The following is a 22,277-nucleotide window of genomic DNA, read 5'->3' as shown; positions in this document are numbered from 1 at the left end:
AAGAAATACAAAAACCAGGTTCTGTAATCAATAAAAAATGATTTTTGGAGTCTTAGCTTAAATTAGAGAGGACACGATGGACATCTTTGTTTATGTGATTGCTATGTAGTTTTGCTCTGAAATAATATTATTTTGTGTAGCTTCAAAGGTGAGAACTAGGACCAGGGTGCAGATTTCAACCCAACACAAGTAAAGCAAAGTGAGAAATCAGATGCTGAATACCACTTGCCAGGAATGCTGGAGGCAATTCAGGTTTTTGATGAGTAACTAGAAAATTCCATGTAACAGATTCAGTAATTAAAAAAAAAAATTCATAAGAAATTTTGGACTTTTCCTGTTTCTACTGTTGTCATTGTTGTTTTGTTTATAGCTAATTTCTTGAAATGTTTCTCAAATTATTTATGTCACATCTTCAGAAATAATGCTTATGACTGTGCTACATAGCTTCAAGTTACCATCACTTGTGTAGAATTTAGGTGCTGAAAATACAGAATGTGAACTAGGTAGATAGTGGGTGGATCTGGCAGGAGGATAGTGAATAAGACATTTGTTTCTGGCTCTTATGTTCCTGAATAAAAAAAAATATATATATATATATACATACACACACACACACACACACACAAACACACACACACATTCACAATACTTTATTATTTTTATTTAAAGATTAAAACGACAAGGCTTAAAGAGACTTCTATTACTCCAACTTTCCCAGACTAGGGGGAGAATGCTGTTCCTTGGTTTCAAACATTCCACTTTGACCTGTGACAAGCCTAATAGTGCCAGCAACATCATCATTGACCATGTTTATGGATACTTTATTCTTATAGCATTTCTACATGGAAATCTTAGTAAGCTCTTTCCAGACATTGTCTCTTACAGGCAGCATTTGACTTTATTACTTTGCTTGAGATGCCATACATTTCACAAGAAGGATCAGCAAAGTACTTGCAAAAAATAAAAAAAAAAAAACAGAACACTAGTTCAACAGCAAGATGGTCAGGAGTTGTTCTGATGTGTTCTAGGTGCTTTTTCAAAGAATGAGAACCAATATTTAAATAGAGAGGAAAGGGGTAGCTGATGCAATAAAGCTGGTGAAATCAGAAAGAGCATCCAAGAAGACTTCAATATTGTTAGACTTTTTAAGCAGTGAGAGCTATGTAGAAATCCTTCTGTGAACCATAGAAATAATAAATGCTGAGCCCATTGGAACATAATCTCAATCAGCAAGATGCCACTGCCATCCAGATTTCCTCACAGGGCCTGCTAAGTCCATGCCAAAACTAGCAGTGAATTTCTCCCTTCTAATCTCCCCTAATGCCTTACTTGATTATTGTCACTGCTCTCTGACCATGCACTGTCCCTCCAGACTCTCATTCCCCAACTGAGTCAGTCAGAGGAGGATAAATGTCCACTGGGACATACCCTAAGACCCCAAACCACCTTGTTTCATGTGAAAGGACAGAACGGAGAGAGAAGAGATCAAGGGGAACCCTCCACGTTTAGCTGGCAACCTTTCCATCTTCATCTACTGGATTACTGGCTGGACACAAACAAGAAGGGCTATGAGTGGTCCCGGAGAGCGCTCTAGTTAACTGGAAAAGGGGAACTGGCTGGGAGGAGGAGAAAGCAGGCGGAGGGCAAGCAGGACACCTCAGTGCACCGCAGGATGGTGTCGCCTCTGCCCTGTCTGTACATTGTTCTCTGGTAAGACTTTGTTTTCTGACTTTTCCTTTTAGCTCTAAGGAAAGGGCAAGCATACATCCACTGGGTGACTTCTATACCAAATCATAGAAGCAGCCTGGATGGCGTGGCTCATCTGTATGGTGGGGTAGACGAGGCTGGAATGAACAGCCTATTTTCTCTGAGGCTGGGAGGGAGGATCATTGATTGTCTACTTACAGGGTAGAAAATGCTCTAGGGAAACTTGAAGATGAAGGAAACTTCTATTCCAAAAACATCAGTCGGATCCTGGACAGCTTGCTTGAAGGCTACGACAATCGGCTGCGACCGGGATTTGGAGGTAAGATGCAGAGTCCTTCCTAGACTATATGTGACATGTGTGCCCTTCTTCCCCCTTAGTGCCAGTCCAAGGCCCAGAGGCCTCAGGATAGCAGAGTGGGAAGTTGCAGGGCACTGGGGTTGGGGCAGGGGGCCATCCAGTCTCTGTCCCTCTCTCAATTCCTGAACTTACATGTGAGTCATTTGAACTCTCTAAGCTTCTACTTTCTCAACAGTGGTGGGGTGTATGAACAGTGCTTGTCTCATAGGGTGTGTGAATGTAAATGAGATTCTTCACATAAAACACATTTTTAAGCATTTGTTCCATTAAAGCTAACACTAAACATTATTACTGTAGTTGTTAGAATACTAACCCAGTTTTCCTTCATTCGTTAAACTTTGCAATTTGGCCGGAATAAATTCAAAATAATGCAACTAATCTGAGTTTTTAAGAGCTGAAAAACTAAAGGACCCTTGCTACTGGAATTACTTTAGGATGGGTTATAGATTCTGGCTGAGAGAAGGGACTTTGTGAAACAGTCGTTCCGTTCAATCCCCTTAACATCATTGATGATAAATGTCCCTTTGGGCTAATTTCAGGTGGTGTCACTGAAGTCAAAACAGACATTTATGTGACGAGTTTTGGGCCCGTGTCAGACGTGGAGATGGTGAGTGAGCTGAGTGAGGAGAGTAATTTTGCTTAAAGGAGGACCGGACTAAGTCCCAGAATGAATGATAATGGACATTGTTAACAAACTTGGCTCCAGATCTAAAAGCAATATATGCACTCATGCTGGGAAGGAATGGCCATTAGAGCAGATTATTGGCCAAATCTCCTTCACATTTCACTAAAGGCTCTGCTTGAACATGAATCTGAGGAGACTTTTAAGATGACATCCTCTCTTCTGTTCACATATCAAGAGCCAATTCTTCCTTACAAAGAGAAGATTCTCCCCCATCTTTATGAAGTTTTAGGAAATTTATGGAGGAGTTAAAAAATAACAAAGATGGAAAGCCATGTACGAGTGTATTGAGAAGATCTATTAAACATAAAGCATGGCTGTTTGGGCAGTGCCCCATTCTCAGTACGTGTTAATAAAACAGTAAAGGGAGTCCTTTGGAAAGACGACCGCATTCCGCCTTTTATGTTTGCAAATGGACCAGTAGGTGTTCTGGGAACTCTGTTCCAGGTACAGATGGCTGTAGGATTCGTAAGGGGGTATTTATAGTAAGTGGCAGTGAAAAACTGAACCAGTTTTTTAGAACAAAGTGTATCATGATATTCTTTGATGTTTCTCAGGTAGTGTGTCCCCCTAAAAATAAAATGTAAATACTAAAACTGAAGAAAAACATAACTCTTTAAAGTGGTGCATTAAATGAACTAGGGGATGTAATTCTAGATTAACAGCTATTAGAGATTTTCATTTTCTGCTTTTTGAGCTGAGAATATAAGCAGAAAAGAAAGGAATAGAAATGTAAAGAGGGGGAAAGGAGTAAAAAAGGGAAGAGAAAGGAAAGGAGAAAAGAGTAAAAAAAAAAAAAAAACAAAGAAGAGGGGCAGAGACTAAGGAGCACTTTAGGAGATAAATGTCTTAAGAGTTGAGAGAGAAGAGTCAGCATTTCTTCAGAATCCTCAACAATTTAACTATCAATTTTTTTCATTTGAGTATGATTCACACCAAGAATAAATAATCACAACTGTATTCTACTATAGCATTGCAATCTGGGGACACTTAGAACTTTTTTTTATGCATGTGTCTCTTTTTTAAGTGTATTTATACAAGAGAGGCTTGTTATAGCCTGGATCACCATTATATGGATATACTGTATGTCAAATTATATTTTTAAAATATAATCACCACTTGCAGTAATAGGTCTCATAAAGAAATATATAAAGGATACAAAGCAATTCTTGGCAATATTTTGACATAATTATAAGTTGCTATTTATCATTGACTTTAGCAAAGGCCTTCAGCATAATACTTAAGTTCTTAATGTTATTTCATAAAAGCCACAAATTAAAACATAATTTTGATTATGCATACTTAAATGAGGCTCTGTTTGAGTAATCATGGTAATATTTGCTTTTATGTTCTCTGAGAACTATATAAAACAATTATGATGTACAGACAAAGTATGCTTATCAAGTACAGTTTCTCTATCCTTGGAACTGTACTACGTGGCACTGTGCTGCTCAGATATATTTTTGAAGGTAAAGAAGTTGCTAAGAGGAATGATTATACTAACTGATGGTAGGAAGGCCAACCCAAAACCTAGATTAAATCTTATATTTTTATTCTAAATTAAACAAGGGGAAATCAGGAGGTCAGTAGATAGAGACATGGATTACTGATAGAAAAAAGGAAGAATGTTGAAGGTGAAGGTGGAGAGGGAGGTTTATACAATATCAACATGATCGTCTATAATAACATTACAATCTTACAGTGTGAAAAATAATAATTCACTGGTTATAGTTCTCCTGATAGGCTATTGTCATAAAAAGTTGCTTTATTTCTTAAATTTTAGTATTGAGTATGTAAGCTAGTGAATAAACTTATTCTTAATGAACCATCTACCCAGCATGCGTGAATATCTTACTTTCTCTTAGGAATACACGATGGACGTTTTTTTCCGCCAGACTTGGACAGATGAGAGGTTGAAGTTTGGGGGGCCAACTGAGATTTTGAGTTTGAATAACCTGATGGTCAGTAAAATCTGGACACCTGACACTTTTTTCAGGAATGGCAAAAAATCAATTGCTCACAACATGACAACTCCTAATAAACTCTTCAGAATAATGCAGAATGGAACCATTCTATACACCATGAGGTGAGGCTTCCCCAGTTCTTTGTCCTCTGCTCAAAGGATTTGTCCATCATACTAACTCAGAACCGTTTATTTCAATGTTCCTTAGGCTTACTATCAACGCTGACTGTCCTATGAAACTGGTTAACTTTCCTATGGATGGGCATGCTTGTCCGCTCAAATTTGGCAGTTGTAAGTGACAAAATGCTTCTGAGAGTTAAATAATGTATTCAAAATACATAATTATTTGATTTTAGACAGGCTGGAAAGCAAAAGAGAAATACTACTCTGATATTCTCTGTATAATTCCTGGTATTAACTTACTTAATCATGTCTGTCAATCTTATACATAGAGGTTTTGGTCACCAGGATTAAAGAAAAAAAATTTTTTTAATTTATGCTTGTATTTTCTTTTTGTAATGGACAAGATTTGCTTTGAAAGAAAAAAAAAAAACACAACTAGCCAGATTTACTGCAATTTGTTTAAAAAATTCAGATGCTTACCCCAAAAGTGAAATCATATATACATGGAAAAAAGGACCACTTTACTCAGTGGAAGTCCCAGAAGAATCCTCAAGCCTTCTTCAGTATGATCTGATTGGACAAACAGTCTCTAGTGAGACAATTAAATCTAACACAGGTAAGAATTTAACCAACATGTGAATGGAATCCTACAAGGTGACTCCAGTGCACATTTTCAAAATATCTTGTTTGTTTTTCCTCTGCATTAGCCATTCTCAGCTAAACTTGCAGTTTTAAAGTGATGAGTAGCTTTAAGATGGATTTTGCAACCATGTGCATATATAAAGATTTGTATAGCCTTGGAGTGAGTAGTTTTGTATGTATGTGACACAAAGAACTCCACAGAAAACAATGAGCTGATGCATTTATCATCTGCTGATCTACTAACTTTGTCGTACATTGAAAAATGTCTTTGCTATTTTCTTCCTACACATATTAATTTAAGGAGCTGTAAGGTTTATTTCTAACTGCACTCTTTTTGCTTATTGTCAACAGCAATAATACTGACATACCTGTCTTCCAACAGGTGAATACGTAATAATGACAGTTTATTTCCACTTGCAAAGGAAGATGGGCTACTTCATGATACAAATCTATACTCCTTGCATTATGACAGTCATTCTTTCCCAGGTGTCTTTCTGGATTAATAAGGAGTCTGTTCCAGCCAGAACTGTCTTTGGTATGTTTCACTCTTTGGGCTCTACTTTCCATCATCCTCCAGCTCACATTGCTTGTGTATTTTAAGGGGAATATTCACACCAGTGAACTTTTTCAATCCACAAAGGAAATAAACTCCTATCTCATTCAGACACATGTTTCATATGAAGTAACCTTCATCTTATCACAATTTGTGTGGTGAATCAACAAAAGATTTGTCTCAGCAAGAATTCTGGCCGGTTTCCTATGACTTTCACGTGCCCTATTTTGGAGAATTTCTTATCTCAATTTGCTTTTTCATAACTAGAAAAAGTAGGAAATTTAAAATGACATGTAATTCAATGAAATCAAAAGTTAAGATATTGAACCCATGAATACACAAAATATATCTCCCTTTTATTTAGGTAGGATCATAAAAAATTTTGCCATTTTTTAGGTCTTCAGTTCAGTTCAGTCACTCAAGCCATGTCTGACTCTTTGTGACCCCATGAATTGCAGTTAAATATCACCAATTTCCTGTTGTTCAGACTAAATATTTAGTTACATTTATGTTATATAGAATCACTAACAGTGTGACGGAACAAAATGAAATAAGAAAAAGAGCTGTAACAGAAAATATCTTCTGTAACAAAACCCAATTTTTTTCTCAGCTTTCATGATTATAAGTTTAGTAGTTCATAGGGAAGACCTGAGTTTAATTGAAATCTCAGATGAATTTTGACTTTTTAATTTACCATACTAAAACAGAGCTCTTTCTGCAAGTTATAAAAGAATACATATATAATGATGCTAACCATCTTTGGATTATATAAATCCTCCAAGACAGAAAACTTCTGCAAGATGAGTGATGAAATTATTTGCTCATGATTAAATATTTTATTTTAAAAAACCAATCTAGAAATTAAAATATTGTGAAATCTAATTTTATATTTATCATCTATATAAATACTTATTAATACGATGAAATTTTATATCAGCATTAAATATGCTCACAAGTTCAAGATTGTATTACTCATGTACTAATAATTTACGATTATATTATTATTGTTAAACTAACTCACTTCAAAAAATAACTTTTTGAGCAACTACAATGTATGTGAGGTATTGAAGGATACAAAAATATGAATGCCTATGGTAATAACTGTGAACAATTAAAAATAATAAAATAACAAAAATTACATTTGTAACTGAAATCTTCTCCAACAAGTTCCCATTTGAGCCTGTTATTCGATTGCAAATGCTAATACTGCATTTCTCATTCTGTTTCGTTTTAGGAATCACCACTGTTTTAACCATGACCACTTTAAGCATCAGTGCCCGGCACTCCTTGCCAAAAGTGTCTTATGCAACCGCCATGGATTGGTTCATAGCTGTTTGCTTTGCTTTCGTCTTCTCTGCTCTTATTGAGTTTGCTGCTGTCAACTACTTTACCAATCTTCAGACACACAAGGCCAAAAGGAAGGCGCAGATTGCAGCCTCACCCCCAGTGACAATAGCAAAAGCGACTGAACCCCTGGAAGCTGAGATTGTTTTGGTAATTGTTTACTTTTCTAATGTTACCCACGCTGTATAGGAAAAGGCAGCCTGAATAGTTATTGCAAACAAGTAGATAGTCCAAAAATAACATTAGTAATAAAGTTATGTAACTTTGGTTCCAAGGTCAACTTCTCCAACCTCACAGGAAAAAGCCAAGCAACAATCCTTCATTGATCTTTGCTCTAAACTTTTGGTATTCCTCTTTCATCATCCTCAGTAGTACTGGCAGATTCCAAGTTCTCAGAGGAGACGAGAAAATTCTCAGCCTTTAGATGCTTCCTTTGAACGGGTTCCCATATACCGACCAGGGAGAATAAAGTTAAAAAGAAAGATAAAAAAACATTCTTAATGTGGTACCAGAGTCTGAAGGAAACAAACAGGGACTCTATGAACAATTTTTGTTAGAAATCTGCTTATTGCTTTAATCCAGAAGGGCAAGATGTGTATATTAGATTCTGTGAATGCTGAGTCATAAGCCAAGTTTTTGATTCACATGAAAACATTCTCATGTTCACATTCATGTTATATGTATAAAATATGCATATTTTATGTATATTAATTTTTGCAAAGACTTAATCAGTGAAAAATACCTATAAAATTAAGTTTAGATTTGTGGTGACTAAATGCTGGTCCCCAAAGCATTTTTTAATAAAAAATAAATGATAGCATTAATAATTCAAGGGTCATAAATGTGCCCTCAAATTTCAATTATGTATATGAATAAATTCTCACAATTAAGTTGCATGTACTTCTTAAAAAAGGATTGTAGAATTGATTGACAAGTATACATTTTTACTTCAATACAAACTCCAAACTGTAGCTCTTGAGCAAAATCAAGTAATGCAGACAGTTTGAATTGGAAATTTGTTTATAATTGATCAATTCTCACAAATATTTACAAATCACAAAACTAGTTAATCCGTGCTTAAATTTTACAATAAAAATTATAACACTATATATATTTTATTTTCCAAATACTGAGCTATTTATTGGCTTTAAAAGATCATTTTTTTTTTTAATTTTTTTAATTTTATTTTATTTTTAAACTTTACATAACTGTATTAGATTCAGGATGGGGAACACATGTAAACCTGTGGCGGATTCATTTTGATATTTGGCAAATCTAATACAGTTATGTAAAGTTTAAAAGATCATTTTTATTGAAACTTTTCTCTTTGATAAACTAAGAAACTTGTTTGAGAATTTGCATGTTCTCCAAAGGATAAGACCAGTCCATGATAAGTGGCAATTCATCATTTAAAAAGTTTTTCCTTAAATTAGACCTCACTAAAAAAGAAGTCTGCCATCGAGTAATCCAGTCAAATTACATTTGAAAATAAAAAACAGAGGCTCAGAGAAGGGAAACATTAATCACTTAGAAAACCTACGAATTGATTCCAGAAATCCTAATATTCACAGCTAGACAGAGGCTGACGCCCTAACCTCCCCAGCACTTGCTCAGGGACTGAACTATGAAAGAGTACATACCACTGGGTAAAAAAGACCTTTTCTGAATGTAGGTAAGGTGATTTCCAAAATTCTTTCTTTCATTTAATGTTGTTTGGGTGGTGCTAGTGGTAAAGAAACCACCTGCCATTGCAGGAGAAGCCCGAGATGTGGGTTTGATCCCTGGGCTGGGGAAATCCCCTGGAGAAGCAAGTGGCACCCCACTCAAGTATTCTTCCTTGGGAAATCTTATGGACAGAGGAGCCTGGCAGACTACAGTCCATGAAGTCACAAAGAACTGGACATGACTGAGCATGCACACATCCACACATGTATTTTCAAAGGTCACAAAAACAGAAATTTATAACAAAAATATGTTAGTCTGAAGACCCAGTTCAAATGAGTTGAAAATTATATTTTTCACAAAAGATAAATTCTAAGTATTTTGAGAATTATTTTGTTTGTAAAAACATGTGATTATGTTACAACCTGTCTGTACTTATATAGACACATAACTATTATATTGCCCAAAGGTCATATACTAACGTATATCTAGAAAGGAAGAACTAATATTTATCAAAATACCATTCAACAGTGTCTTATTTGACAAGTACAGTAAAAATAAGAGGAGAAATTCATGAGAAAAAGGGCAAGAAAATTGATTTTGAATATTGTCATTGATCTGATATCGAGACAAAAGGAAAGACCAACTTCCTTACTTCAACATTTTTAAAATATGGATTACTGAGAAGGATATGATCTCAAATCCTTGGAGAAAGCACAGAGTTATCATTCCCTAAGTCTATTATTTTAAAGGTATAATTTATTAATAAGATGGAATTTAAGATCTCAGGTCTTCATATAGACTATCTTCTAATAGTTCTAATATAGTAACATATAATTAGGCTGTCCTTTGGAACTTGTATAAACAAATTGGATTCAAATCATCTCAAAGTACTTTTTTCCTTACAAGTTGACTCTTTTTTCCTATGAAAAATTGTATTTCTAAACCAGGTTCCACTTATAATATTTCAAGGCAATGAAAAGGAGACTTTTGTTTCTGAAAGGCTAAGTCAAAGTATAAAAATAAAAACCAAAAGTAACCAAACCTAACAATATAAACCTTGTAAGCATCAAGAAATAAATACAGATGATTGCATAGAACATGCACATTTTATTTATGTATGTCAAAACTTGGCAATTGCCTTTTATAATATAGAGGAACAAACATAAATTACATATTTGGAATTTATACAGCACAATGGTATATTTTGATTACAAGGTCATTTTTTCTTTTCAAATACCATGACATTTAAAAATGCCTATTCAGTTGTAATCAAAATAACATTATTTGGGTAAGCTGGGCATTGAAATAGCAAACCAATATGGCAAAGCTGAAATGAGATTAAGTGCTTAAATATTTCATGTGATTCTAAATTGTATGTTTTAAAGCGCACATTGTTTTTCACAGGAAACTGGTTAGAATGAATGTGAAAACTTTATCACTTTGAATTTGACCTTGAAATTTATAATAATGATAAAGAAATTCAGACATTTAAAATCTAGTACTCATACCTGAAGAGACTAAATCTGAATCTTCAGAAGTGTTCTACAGATTAATAATCTTTCTGTTTTTAAGGCATTTGGAAGTGGACTTTATATTTTTAGATTTTGAGAAGAAATTGTCCAGTGCCTCTTTCCCGCTTATATGGTATCTTTCCATATTGTTTTTATATGGTGTGCTATTTAGGCATTAGGAAGTACGCCTGTATTTATGTTTCAGAAATTATTATTTGTCTAGGGTGTACTTATTTTGTAGATAAGACTGAGTTTAGGCTCTGATCTCTTTTGGAATGTTTTCCTAGTATTCTTTTTATTTTAAACATCTAAGTCCTCAACACCAAGTTCTTAAGAATGAATCCTCTGCCCCACTACTCAACACATCCAATGTGATTTCTCTTTTTCATGGAAGGTGTGATATTTTTCACAAATTATCTATAAAGTTGACCAAAATTTAATTAGTTGAGAGAATAACTGTGTTTATACTGATTACATGGTTTATTTTTCTTGTCACCTGACACCAATTTATTGAGTACCTATGTGTTCTATTCATACCATAAGCATTTGTTAAGTGCCTTGATATGCAGACCCTTTGTAGAACATTGAGAGTTCATTAGTAAGCAACTTCACATCGATAGAGCCTCTTCTGTCCTGGAACTGCCCATCAAGCAGGAAGAGAGGGAAATCAAGGAGCCCTGCCAATGCGCTGTGATAAAGCTTGTGGTTACAGACATATAGGAGGCTGAAGAAGGGCCATGTGAGAGTATTTGCTCAGTCTGGAGCGGGTGATTCTGGAGGAAGTGGTGCCTATGTTGAGAACAGAAAGATGAGCCTGGCCCTGATATAGAGACACTAAGTCAGTTATTCACAACTTGGGCACAGAGAGGCAAGTAAGACACGTTGTCCTTTCTGTACTCTTTTCAAGGTTGAAACATCTGCTGGGCCATAACCATGTTGCCCTTCACCTGTGTAGAGAAATGTGAAGCATAGATTTACCTCCCCTGTTCCTAATATTGCTGAGATTTTTTTGAGTACTATCGTTATTCCAAAGAATTAGCAATTGAATTAAGACCATCAGAGACTCTGAGCACCAGAAAGACCATGATGCCCCTTCCCCATGGTAGCACCATCATATGACTTATAGAGCGTGTGGGGTGGGTCAGATGAGAAGTGTAGGCAATTAGCTCTTTCCCTATACCTTCCATCAAATCCCCATCTAGTATTCCTTTCAGGAACCTCCAAACATTTCAGTGTGGTTTTCAGACATGTCTCTAGCACCACTGACCTACCAGATTTCTACCAATCAGCTGCTTCTCTGTAGATATTCTGGAATTGTCTCTTCTCCCAGTTCTACCAGTTATAAATGTAAGGACATTTGACAGAGTACGTTTTCTCCATAATTTTTAATACTATCATTTTAAAAATGGTCAAATACTAAATGTTTTAAAAAATATGTTCTCTTGTTTTTGGTGCCCCAGTTAAAAGCAGATGCTTTGTTTGCCCTAGAGTAATGCAGCCCTTGTTGGAATATCTCCCCTAGGAGGTAACCCATTGCTCCCTCCTCTTTAATATATTAGGTTCACTGAATATTGTATCAAAATTGCTCTTAGTACTTCCCAAATGCCTTATCCCTATACCAAATAACTGACTGTCACAATGTCCAGTTTGACTCCAAGTACCTTTGCAATATGGCGTTACCTAAAACAAAGCAATGCTCTAAAAATACCCAAAGCAGGATGGCACTGAGCAGCAGGGGAGCCCTGGAAAAATTCAAAACCACAGGTGTTCCACTCAAAACAGTGACAGCCCCAAGCTGAGCCCTCATCTGGACTCTGACAAAAGCCTATTTTACCATCAACTGAAGCTGCTGAGCTTACAATAGGGCAGGCAGAATCTGATGCAAACCTGTAGCTTGAATGGCTTGCAAAATTGGCTTTCTTTTCATTTCAGAAACTCAATGTGATTCTTCTAAATTTTAGATGTCCAGTCTCTATACTGCCGATCTCTAATTATCCAGGAACTGATTATCCAGCTTGTGGGTTATTCAGCTCTCTGGCATTTCCTTGAGAACCTTGTACTTGTTGCCTGCTAGAAACTTCGCAGGTGGCACTAGTGGTAAAAAACCTGCCAGCCAATGCAGGAGACATAAGAGATATGGGTTCAATCCCTGAATCAAGAAGATCCCCTGGAGGAGGGCACGACAACTCACCCCAGTGTTCTTGCCTGGAGATCCTCATGGACAGAGAAGCCTGGCAGGCTACAGTTCATAGGGTCACAAAGAGTTGGACATGACTGAAGTGACTTAGCACAGAAATCCCCCAGCCATCGCTGTACAATGAGACAGTGTAATTCTAAACCAGTGATGCTCAATGGTGGGTGTCCTCAGAGGACGTATGTCATGATACAAGGGCATTTTTGATTGTCAAAACTCTGACGATGTGGGTGCTACAGGTATCTTATGGATAGAGGAGAAGGATGATACTCAACACCCCATGATGTACAGGACAGTCCCCACAACTAAGAAGTATCAATATGTCAGTAACTTCGTGGCTGAGAAACAACTTTGCCCTAAACCTTAAAGCTGATGGGAAGGAAAAACAGTATTTATTAAGATTGTGCTCTTAGCAGTGGTCTCCAACATTTTTGGCACAAGGAATCGATTTCATGGAAGATAATTTTTCCATGAACTGGGGTTGGGGGTGGTTTGGGGAAGATTCAAGCACATTACATTCAATGTGCACTTTATTTCTAATCTACTGCTGCCTCTCATCTGACAGGGGTCCCCAAGCTCTGTGTGGCCCAGAGCTTGGGGACCTCTGCTCTTAGGCATCTAAGAGGGACTGAATTCAGGTGCTACCACTTATCACTTGTGTGAGCTTCCTGCTTATACCTTCATTAGCTCATCTCTAAAACAAAATATTATTACATTAGAGATTCTTTCTAGGAATAAGCAGAATAATGCAGGCAGAGCGCCAGGTAGTGCTTGTAAATGGTAAGTGTTTAGATATGGTACCTATGTGCATGCCTGTGTGCTAAGTTGCTTCAGTTGTGTCCAACTCTTTGTGACCCTTTGGACTGTAGCCCACCAGGATCCTCTGTCTATGGGGATTCTCTAGGCAAGAATATTGGAGTGAGTTGCTATGCCCTCCTCCAGGGGATCTTCCTGATGCAGGGATCAAACCCATGTCTCTTATGTCTCCTACATTGGCAGGCAAGTTCTTTACCACTAGTGCCACCTGGGAAGCATGGTACTTATAATATAATGTAATATAAACAATACGCTAAAATATAAAATAATCAAGAAATATTTTGTTCCCTTCTCTTTGCCTGAAAACTCTTGTAAGTCTCAGAAAATGTTTCGATTTTCATTCATTTATTGATTTAGCATATGCTTATGAAGCATTCACTGTGTTCTATGCACTGGCTAGGCAGTTTGGAGTACTTACACATGAAAATAATATGTCCTCTACCATTAAGAGAGATTTCTACATTAAGGAGATTTCAAGTCAGGAAGGGGGATAAAGCACAACAGAAGTAATGTTTACAGGGAAAATATGATAGCAAGAAGAACTGTAACAGCTTAGTAGGCAGGAAGCATATAACGAAGAGACATTTTCTTTCTCAAGTTCTTAAAGAAAGGGAAAAAAACCCTTACAGATGAAATAATTATTGTCTCTAGCTTTAAAGATGGAAACTTTAAGCTTAGGGAGAATTTATGACTCCTTTGCCATGTGTAAGTCATACAGCAGATAAGTAGTAAATGTGGAACTGCAGACTAGGGCTTTCTGACTCTGTTGCCCTCTAACTCCTAAGCAACCCTCTGTAGAGACTGCCTAGGGAAGCATATGAAGAAAAGAAGGATCCTATTATAGGAGATGTTTAATTCCAAGCTAATGCTATTATGCATAAATTTTTCATGCATTAGGTCTTGAACAATCTTGCTTAACTCTGAACAAGGGCTATTTGGCAATTCTCATTAAGTCATTTGTGACACTGTGACATGCCAAGAGATTGACAAATAACTTCTCTCCACGTCTCCAAAAGAGAGAGGGAGATAAAACAATACATTATATTTTTATGCTGGATTATAATTTACACTTTTCCATCTCAATGAACTTGTTCACATCTGCCCTCTTTCTCCCTTAAAAAGAAAGAAACAGTGACAGACAGACAATGCATGCTATTAAAAATCAAGACAGGTTTAGAAAGATCTGCTCTAAAGCCTTGCCCTCTTTACTCTCCATTAAGATACTTAGAAAATTTATTAGAGTAAAATATTTTCATGTTCTGTGTATCTGGAAGGAGGAGAACTCTTTTTAAAGGATTAAACAGTGACACATTTTTCTCTTTCAGGTGAAGAACATTTTGATAACATATATAATAGTTGAAAATTCAAATTAGAATTTGGGAAACATGATAGAAAGCTTTGGCCGGCAATGTTATATTTATCTTCTAAGACAGGCAGCACATATTGAGACTGGGATACCACTACGCTGGTCGTATCCACACACTATTGGTGACCCTAGGCACAACTGTCCTCAGTTGTCACAGTTTTTTCAGTTGTTTAACAATTTATTTGTTTTGATGATGAACAGGATCCAACATGGGCCTTCTGAAGAAGCTCACTAAAAAAACAAACAAACAAACAAACAAAAACAATTTATTTGTGAAACAGACTAACACACAAGACAGCTGTGTACAATGCCAGATATTATACCCATATATCAATATCTAGATTGAAAATTGTATATTACAGATGTAGGCACTGAAAAGAAAGAATGATCAATAAGGGCACGAGAAATGAAAGGAGGCTCCAATAAGAAAGTGAAGCTTAAAATTGACTTTGAGGAATGAATAGAATTTATGAAAAGAGAGTGACAATGGTTTATAAAGCAAAGAATCAAAGAAGGTTGTCACATATTTTTAATAGAAAATGTCACTTATTTCCTATTCAAGATCAGTAGACTGGGCAATCTTCTATTTGAAACTCTCTTCTACCTCCAACACCTTTGATTTATTTATTTCTTCCACAGGGCCTAGCCCAATATCTGGTCAACAGATAACAGGTAAAGATATTCTTTGCTTGAAATTCACCATGGTCAAGTCAAATCAGACTTTACAGTGATTTATTCTTGCTTTTGGTAAAGAAACAGCATTTACTATGGCCCCCCAAAGCACAGTGGGCTTGAATTCTCTATGATGACTATTACTATTTAGATGTTCAGGAACATCCCCGACGAATCAAAAGCAAAATTCAGGAGTAAAGGGAGAAGAGGTTCTTGGGGTTGTTGTTTTCCCGGAATCCAAGTGTCACCGCATCAGTGGGCCATTCCGGTCCTGCGGTTCCACCAGCACCGGGGAGGCGGCCGCCTCATGCTGTTGCCATGGGGCTGCTCTCTAAAGCCATGGGAGTCTGTCCATGTGCATAACACACCCTGCCAGGTAGCAAAGTGGTGATTTTGCTGCCAGAGAGGAAACAAGGCAGTTTTACAAGAGCAGGGATAATGTACAGCATGCGTGTGAAGGCAGGGACTCAGCAAGGACAACCCAGCCACAAGGAGAGTGATTATTACAGGCTGTAGACAAGAAAAAGTAAGAATCAGAAGAAGCCCCCCTAGTCTCCACCATGTTGAAAGGTGTCTAAAGCAAACAGAATTAGAGTCTCTGAAGCAGGCTTGATACTATAGAGTAAGGAAGAGAAGATGCTGGGATATAGCAAGCACTGAGATTAACCAGGCTGGTTTATTACTGGCTGTGAAAGCGTGGGTGAAGCAGTTCCCACATCTAGATCTCAGCCTCTCATCTGTTACTTAATGCACTGAATATCCCTTTCAAGACTAGAATTGGTTGTCCTCTGATTTTAGTGGAACAGAAAAGCTAATGATAGAAAAGAACATATAATAATTCTGAGGTTAGTAAATGTATCATTTTTGGTAACTTAAGATGGAAGGAGACAGTAGAGAAGTTCTGAACAGGAAGCAGAAAGCTCACAATACAGAACTCTGGACCAAGAGGCAGTCACATTTCAAGGGAAGAATAGTATGGGTATTTCTACGTTGTGCCTGGCTTTTGAGGTACATGAGCATTTTAAAATTTGTTTGCTATTGTTCATACCTCAGTTGGTTCAGATACATGAATGTATAAAGATTAGGCTGTAGGCTGGGAACCTGTCTAGAAGAATGCTATCATTTAACTGAGCTGTTATTTTATGGTATTAACTAATTACCCACATACTCCAAAATGAAATTCCCTGTCATCGTGATATTCCCTCTCATTGCCTATACACATTGCCATACAGGTTGATGCATAACTGGGATGGTGGGTACATAAACCCTTATAACCTGGCTTATCTCTTCCTAATAGTACAATACTCAACACAGTTCCTGGGACATGGATCATGCTTGGCATCAATTGCTGATGTATTAAATTATAGGATATTAAATGAAATTCGCTCAGTCATGTGTAATTCTTTGAGACCCCATGGACTATATAGTCCATGGAATTCTCCAGGCAAGAATACTGGAGTGGGTAGCCTATCCCTTCTTCATGGGATCTTCCTGACCCAGGAATCCAACCAAGGTCTGCTGAATTACAGGCAGGTTCTTTACCAACTGAGCTATCAGTGGCTGTTAGTAAATCAATGTTTTTAGAATTTGTTTTACCACTTTCTTGGAAAAGTAGCACTATCAAATATTATTAAGAATTTGATGACACTGCCCTGGTGATCCAGTGGTTGGGACTTTGCCTGCCAATTCATTGCAGGCACAGGGGGTGCAGGTTCAACCCTAATCAGGAAGCTAAGATCCCACATGCCTCATGGCCAAAAAATCTAAACATAAAACAGAAGCGATAGTATAACAAATTCAATAAAGACTTTAAAAATGGTCTACTTCAAAAAAAAGAAAAAATAATTTGCTGGTACTTTAACTTATATGATAGAAAGAAAGAGAAAGAAAGTGAAGTTGCTCAGTTGTGTCTGACTCTTTGTGACACCATGGACTGTAGCCTTTCAGGCTCCTCCATCCATGGGATTTTCCAGGCAAGAGTACTGGAGTGGGTTGCCATTTCCTTCTCCAGGGTATCTTCCTGACCCAGGGATTAAACCCCAGTCTCCCACATTGCAGGCAGACTCTTTACCATCTGAGCCACAAGGAAGCTCAACTTATATAATAAAGTGTCAGCAAACATCTGTCAATGATGATAAAATGAATGAATAATGTCTGTTCCTTTACCTAAGCAGAATATATATGTATATTTTTCCTCTACAGCATCCTGATTCCAAGTACCATCTGAAGAAAAGAATCACATCTCTGACATTGCCAATAGTTCCATCCCCTGAGGCCAGCAAAGTCCTCACAAGAGCTCCCATCTTACAGTCAACACCTGTAACCCCCCCACCCATCTCTCTAACCTTTGGAGGTACCAGTAAAATAGACCAATATTCTCGGATTCTCTTCCCAGTTGCATTTGCAGGATTCAACCTTGTATATTGGATAGTTTATCTATCCAAAGATACAATGGAAGTGAGCAACAGTGTGGAATAGCTTGCAGCCATAATAACCTGTTTTCAGTAAGTTCTTGTTTTCTGAATTTTTAAAAATAGCAATGAGACTTGTATAGATGCTTTTCTGAACATGAAATCAAAATTGAAATCTCTAACATATAACTTTGAGTAAGCCTGTATGGGCAGAAAAGCAATAATGTTACTTTTCACAATTGGAAAGTGGAGGTTGCTAAAGAATATGACTTTTCTGTACATTAGAGAAAATTTTATAAAAGGATACAATGGATTCAGGATGAATTTGTCAATCTTTGTCCTTCATTGTTCAATATTTTAATTGTCACTGTGAATAACATTTGTCACAAAGCAGATAAAATAAGAAATGCTGACACTTCTAATGGTTGCCTTAAAATATATTTATTTTTGGCTTAGTTCTGAAGAGAACAAAATATAAACAGTCTAAATATTTATCAGGAGGTTAATACCAGCATGTTGGAGGCCTTTATGCTAGTAAAATGGCTTTCAGGGCACTGTAAAGCCTGCATTGAGCTTAGCCATTTGTTTCAAACCTTGCTGTGCTATTTTACGTCAATAAAGTATGTTGTTTTTATACATATGAATTATACATAGATCATAAACTATATATGCATTGTATATAGCTTCAGTTGGACTGCAGTATAGGGTTGTTTTATCTCATTAAGTTCTTCTTTTAAAATAATATGTTCATCATAATTCCATGAAGTGGTAGAAGGCTTGTATATTATGACTGTTCTTATATCTCATATTCTTTATCTTTCTAAGTGTATCACTAAACGAAACAATAATAAACATGGTTCTCTGGATCTGTTTAATAAAGCTCAGAAGAGTTCCCTCAAGTATGGGGATGTGAAGTGGTTACCTCCCCAGTGTTAGTGTCCCTCGGGATTCTGAGAGGTAGAAAATATGAGTAGCAGACTTGGTCATCCAGTTCTAAAAAAAAAATTTGTATTCCAGTAGTCAAGCCTTCATCTCCTTTCTGCTCATTCAACACGCTTTCTGTTATAAGATAAATAGGGTCTGAATGGTGACTATAGTTGATAACATTGTATAGTATAATTGAAATTTGCTAAGAGAGCAGAAATTAAATGTTTTCATCAAAAAAAGTAAATATATGAGATGATGGATATGTTAATTAACCTGAAAGAGGAAATCATTTCACAATGTATACATATATTAAATCATCCCATTGTACACTTTAAATATCTTACAACTTTATCAATTGTACCTCAAGCTGAAAAAAAATGAATGAGACTATTTTTATCCCTTTCTATTCCAGCTCCTCCTGATGCTAACTCTACCCATATTTCTCCCACATAGATTGATGTTAGGGAAACAGGAACTAGAAGCAGGAGAAAGCATGTGGTATGATTTGTGCAGATCAATAAATTCCTCACTAACCATAGCTGGGTCTTAAAAATCACTGAGATCAGCCAGAGCTCTGAACCCAGAAAGAAATATTCTGGAATTACTACTCTTGCCTTTATCCAGGAAGATACAAAAAAAAAAAAAAAAAAAAAAATTCTATGGTCAAACAAATTAAAGTTTAATTGAAATAGCTCTACTAAGGGTGAGGAAGCTAATCTCCATCTAACTTCCCTATTAATTAGCTCCATGACCAAATCTCTTAGACTCTGGGAGACGTAGTTCTATAGGATGAGGGGGATTGAATAGACATCCTCTGAATTTCCTTCCATTTTAAATAGCTTATATTAATTTCATTACTAATTTTTTTATTATCTAAATTAAGTCATTATACAAGGCCTTTTCCTGTTTTTGAGACTACATGAAATAATTAAGTGCAAGTTGGTGTTAATCACATTATATACTATGTTATACTTAATTCCTTCACAAACCTGTGAAATATACTACTGTTAGCTGCATTTAAAGGTAAGAAACCCAGGGACAGTGAAGACAAATGATTTTGTTCAGAATCAAGTGGTACTCAAGGGCTAGAGCTGAGAGTCATACCTAAGCAGTTGAATCCATAGCTTGTTCACTTAACCATAAGTGAGTCCGTCCTATAATCCCCTCCCAAATTCTCTCACTTTGTCTTTCATTTCCTGAAATAATTTTCCTGGTGTTCTAACATTCTTCCTGCCCTGCATCAGCATTTACTATACATTTCACTACAAAGCACATTACTATCAGTCAACATCTATGCTTAGAGCTGAAAAAGATAAATAAAACCCATTAGAACTATTATATATTATAGGCATTAGATTTCTCCTCAATGAAAGTATTTTGAAAAAAAAATTTGCAAAACTTTGGAACTGCTAAGAATTTCTCAGTGTATGTCATAGAGCGGTAAGAGAGGTTAACTGAAAAGAAGAGTTTCCTGAGTTAAAGAATTTTAGGGGAGATATTGAATCAAAGCAAAATAGGTTTATTTCCTGCTGGGCTTCTCAGAGCTTATGTGCATTGTGATTCTCTCACAGTTTTCTAGAGTAGTTAACATTTCCCAAGTCCGCATGGCCATGAGTATTATTTTGCAAGAAGGAAATGCTTGACGAGCATTTCTCAGAAAACAAGTTGTGAAAGACCAGGTATTATTTATATTCCTCCTTCTGTAACCACAACCCCCACCCTCTAGTTAAACAGACAAGGGATTGAGTGTTTGAATGGGAAGATGACTTATCCTAGTTCATACAACTCTTAGAGATCAAATTAAGACTGCATAAAATAAAAACCAGACAAGATATTTCAACAGAGAGAATTTAATACAGAAAGAACCGTTAAATGAGTAACAGAGATAGTAACTAAAGGAGTCAGACACCAAAGGGAGGAAGATAGTGTTAGTTCAGTTCAGCTCAGTTCAGTCACTCAGTCATGTCCAACTCTGCGACCCCATGAACCACCAGGCCTCCCTGTCCATCACCACCTCCTGGAGTTTACTCAAACTCATGTCCATTGAATCAGTGATGCCATCCAACCATCTCATCCTCTGTTGTACTCTTCTCCTCCTGCCCTCAATGTTTCCCAACATCAGGGTCTTTTCAAATGAGTCAGCTCTTCGCATCAGGTGGCCAAAGTATTGGAGTTTCAGCTTTAGCATCATTCCTTCCATTGAACACCCAGGACTGATCTCCTTTAGAATGGACTGGTTGGACCTCCTTGAAGTCCAAGGGACTCTCAAGAGTCTTCTTCAACACCACAGTTCAAAAGCATCAATTCTTCTGCGCTCAGCTTTCTTTATACTCCAACTTTCACATCCATATCTCACATCCAACTCTCACATCTCATATCACAACTTAACAAGATAGTGTTAAGAGAACCTAAAAACTCACACAAGAGGCCTTTTAGAGCTGGACTCAATCATCTGTACAGAGGACATCCCCTGAATGGTACTTCAGCAGCTCAAAGAAGAGAACCCCAAAGCTGGGAATCGGACCTTTAAGAACAAGTTGCTACTCAACTATGTGATTATCATGGGTAATCAAGGAAGAGGTTCCTCAGAGCGAGGTCTCAGACGTCTGAGGTCTTCTTACGTGCTGCTATTAACAGCATCTCAGGAGCTGGTGAGAGGACACTTACACATTTGAGAGCAGACTCACAGGGAGGAGGGACTGCCTGATTGAAGCTGCTACCTTTGGGAGAGCAAAATGGAGCTTGTTCTTGGAAAACCCAAACTGGAGACTGGAATCAACTGCTGTCTCAAGGTGAAGGGTGACATTAAAAGGCAAAGTAAGACTGTAGCAGGGAGACTATTCCTTTCCCCTTTCATCTGCTTTCTTGTCTCTCTTGAGTTCCTCCTACTGGAAGAAGCTGATAGAAATCCTAGTGGCAGAGGAAAAATGAAAACTAAGCAGTTTAGCTGAAGCATCACAAACTTTTTAGAGTATAGAAGGTTGCATTTTGAACTGACAGAAAAGTGCTTAATAAATGAAATAATTCACTCCTCTGGTTATTTGGTACCATATACACACTTCTGTACATAATTCATACAATTTCACAATAAGATGCAATGACTCTTTATACAAACAAAAAGTGCTCTCTTCATTTGTCCAAAAAGGAGATATGCAAAATCCAAACATCCATCATGTTCATTTCTAAGTAACAATCACAGCATCCATTTATGGTGACATTTAATCTTCTATTACAATTGCAGTCCTGCATGAATATTCTGTTTCCTAAAGACTCAACTGTAAACCTATCTATGATGAAACCACCTTTATAAAAATAGTAAGTGGATAGGATAGAGGAGGTCAAA

The 22,277-nt window shown here is 36.8% G+C and overlaps 1 protein-coding gene across 1 annotated transcript; it reads left to right on the top strand.

Moving 5' to 3' along the window:
* Positions 1-1,246: 1,246 nt before the first annotated feature.
* Positions 1,247-18,906, top strand: GABRA6 (gamma-aminobutyric acid type A receptor subunit alpha6). Its single transcript, XM_025292286.3, has 9 exons — positions 1,247-1,710; positions 1,908-2,026; positions 2,605-2,672; positions 4,613-4,833; positions 4,919-5,001; positions 5,306-5,449; positions 5,858-6,010; positions 7,263-7,522; positions 17,799-18,906. Exons 1-9 carry the CDS (start codon positions 1,673-1,675, stop codon positions 18,072-18,074), a joined length of 1,362 nt encoding a protein of 453 aa, XP_025148071.2. The 5' UTR covers positions 1,247-1,672; the 3' UTR covers positions 18,075-18,906.
* The last annotated feature ends 3,371 nt before the right edge of the window (positions 18,907-22,277 follow it).

The sequence above is a fragment of the Bubalus bubalis genome, chromosome 9 (assembly GCF_019923935.1).
Source record: "Bubalus bubalis isolate 160015118507 breed Murrah chromosome 9, NDDB_SH_1, whole genome shotgun sequence".
In the NCBI taxonomy this organism is placed as follows: Eukaryota; Metazoa; Chordata; class Mammalia; order Artiodactyla; family Bovidae; genus Bubalus; species Bubalus bubalis.
Note: the sequence above shows the minus strand (reverse complement) of the source record. Positions and strands in the feature narration are given on the sequence as shown.

Coding starts and splice junctions, on each gene's coding strand:
- GABRA6 (XM_025292286.3), top strand. CDS start 1,673: ATGGTGTCGCCTCTGCCCTGTCTGTACATTGTTCTCTG. Junction 4,834..4,918: donor ACCATTCTATACACCATGAG/GTGAGGCTTCCC, acceptor AATGTTCCTTAG/GCTTACTATCAACGCTGACT. Junction 6,011..7,262: donor TCCAGCCAGAACTGTCTTTG/GTATGTTTCACT, acceptor GTTTCGTTTTAG/GAATCACCACTGTTTTAACC.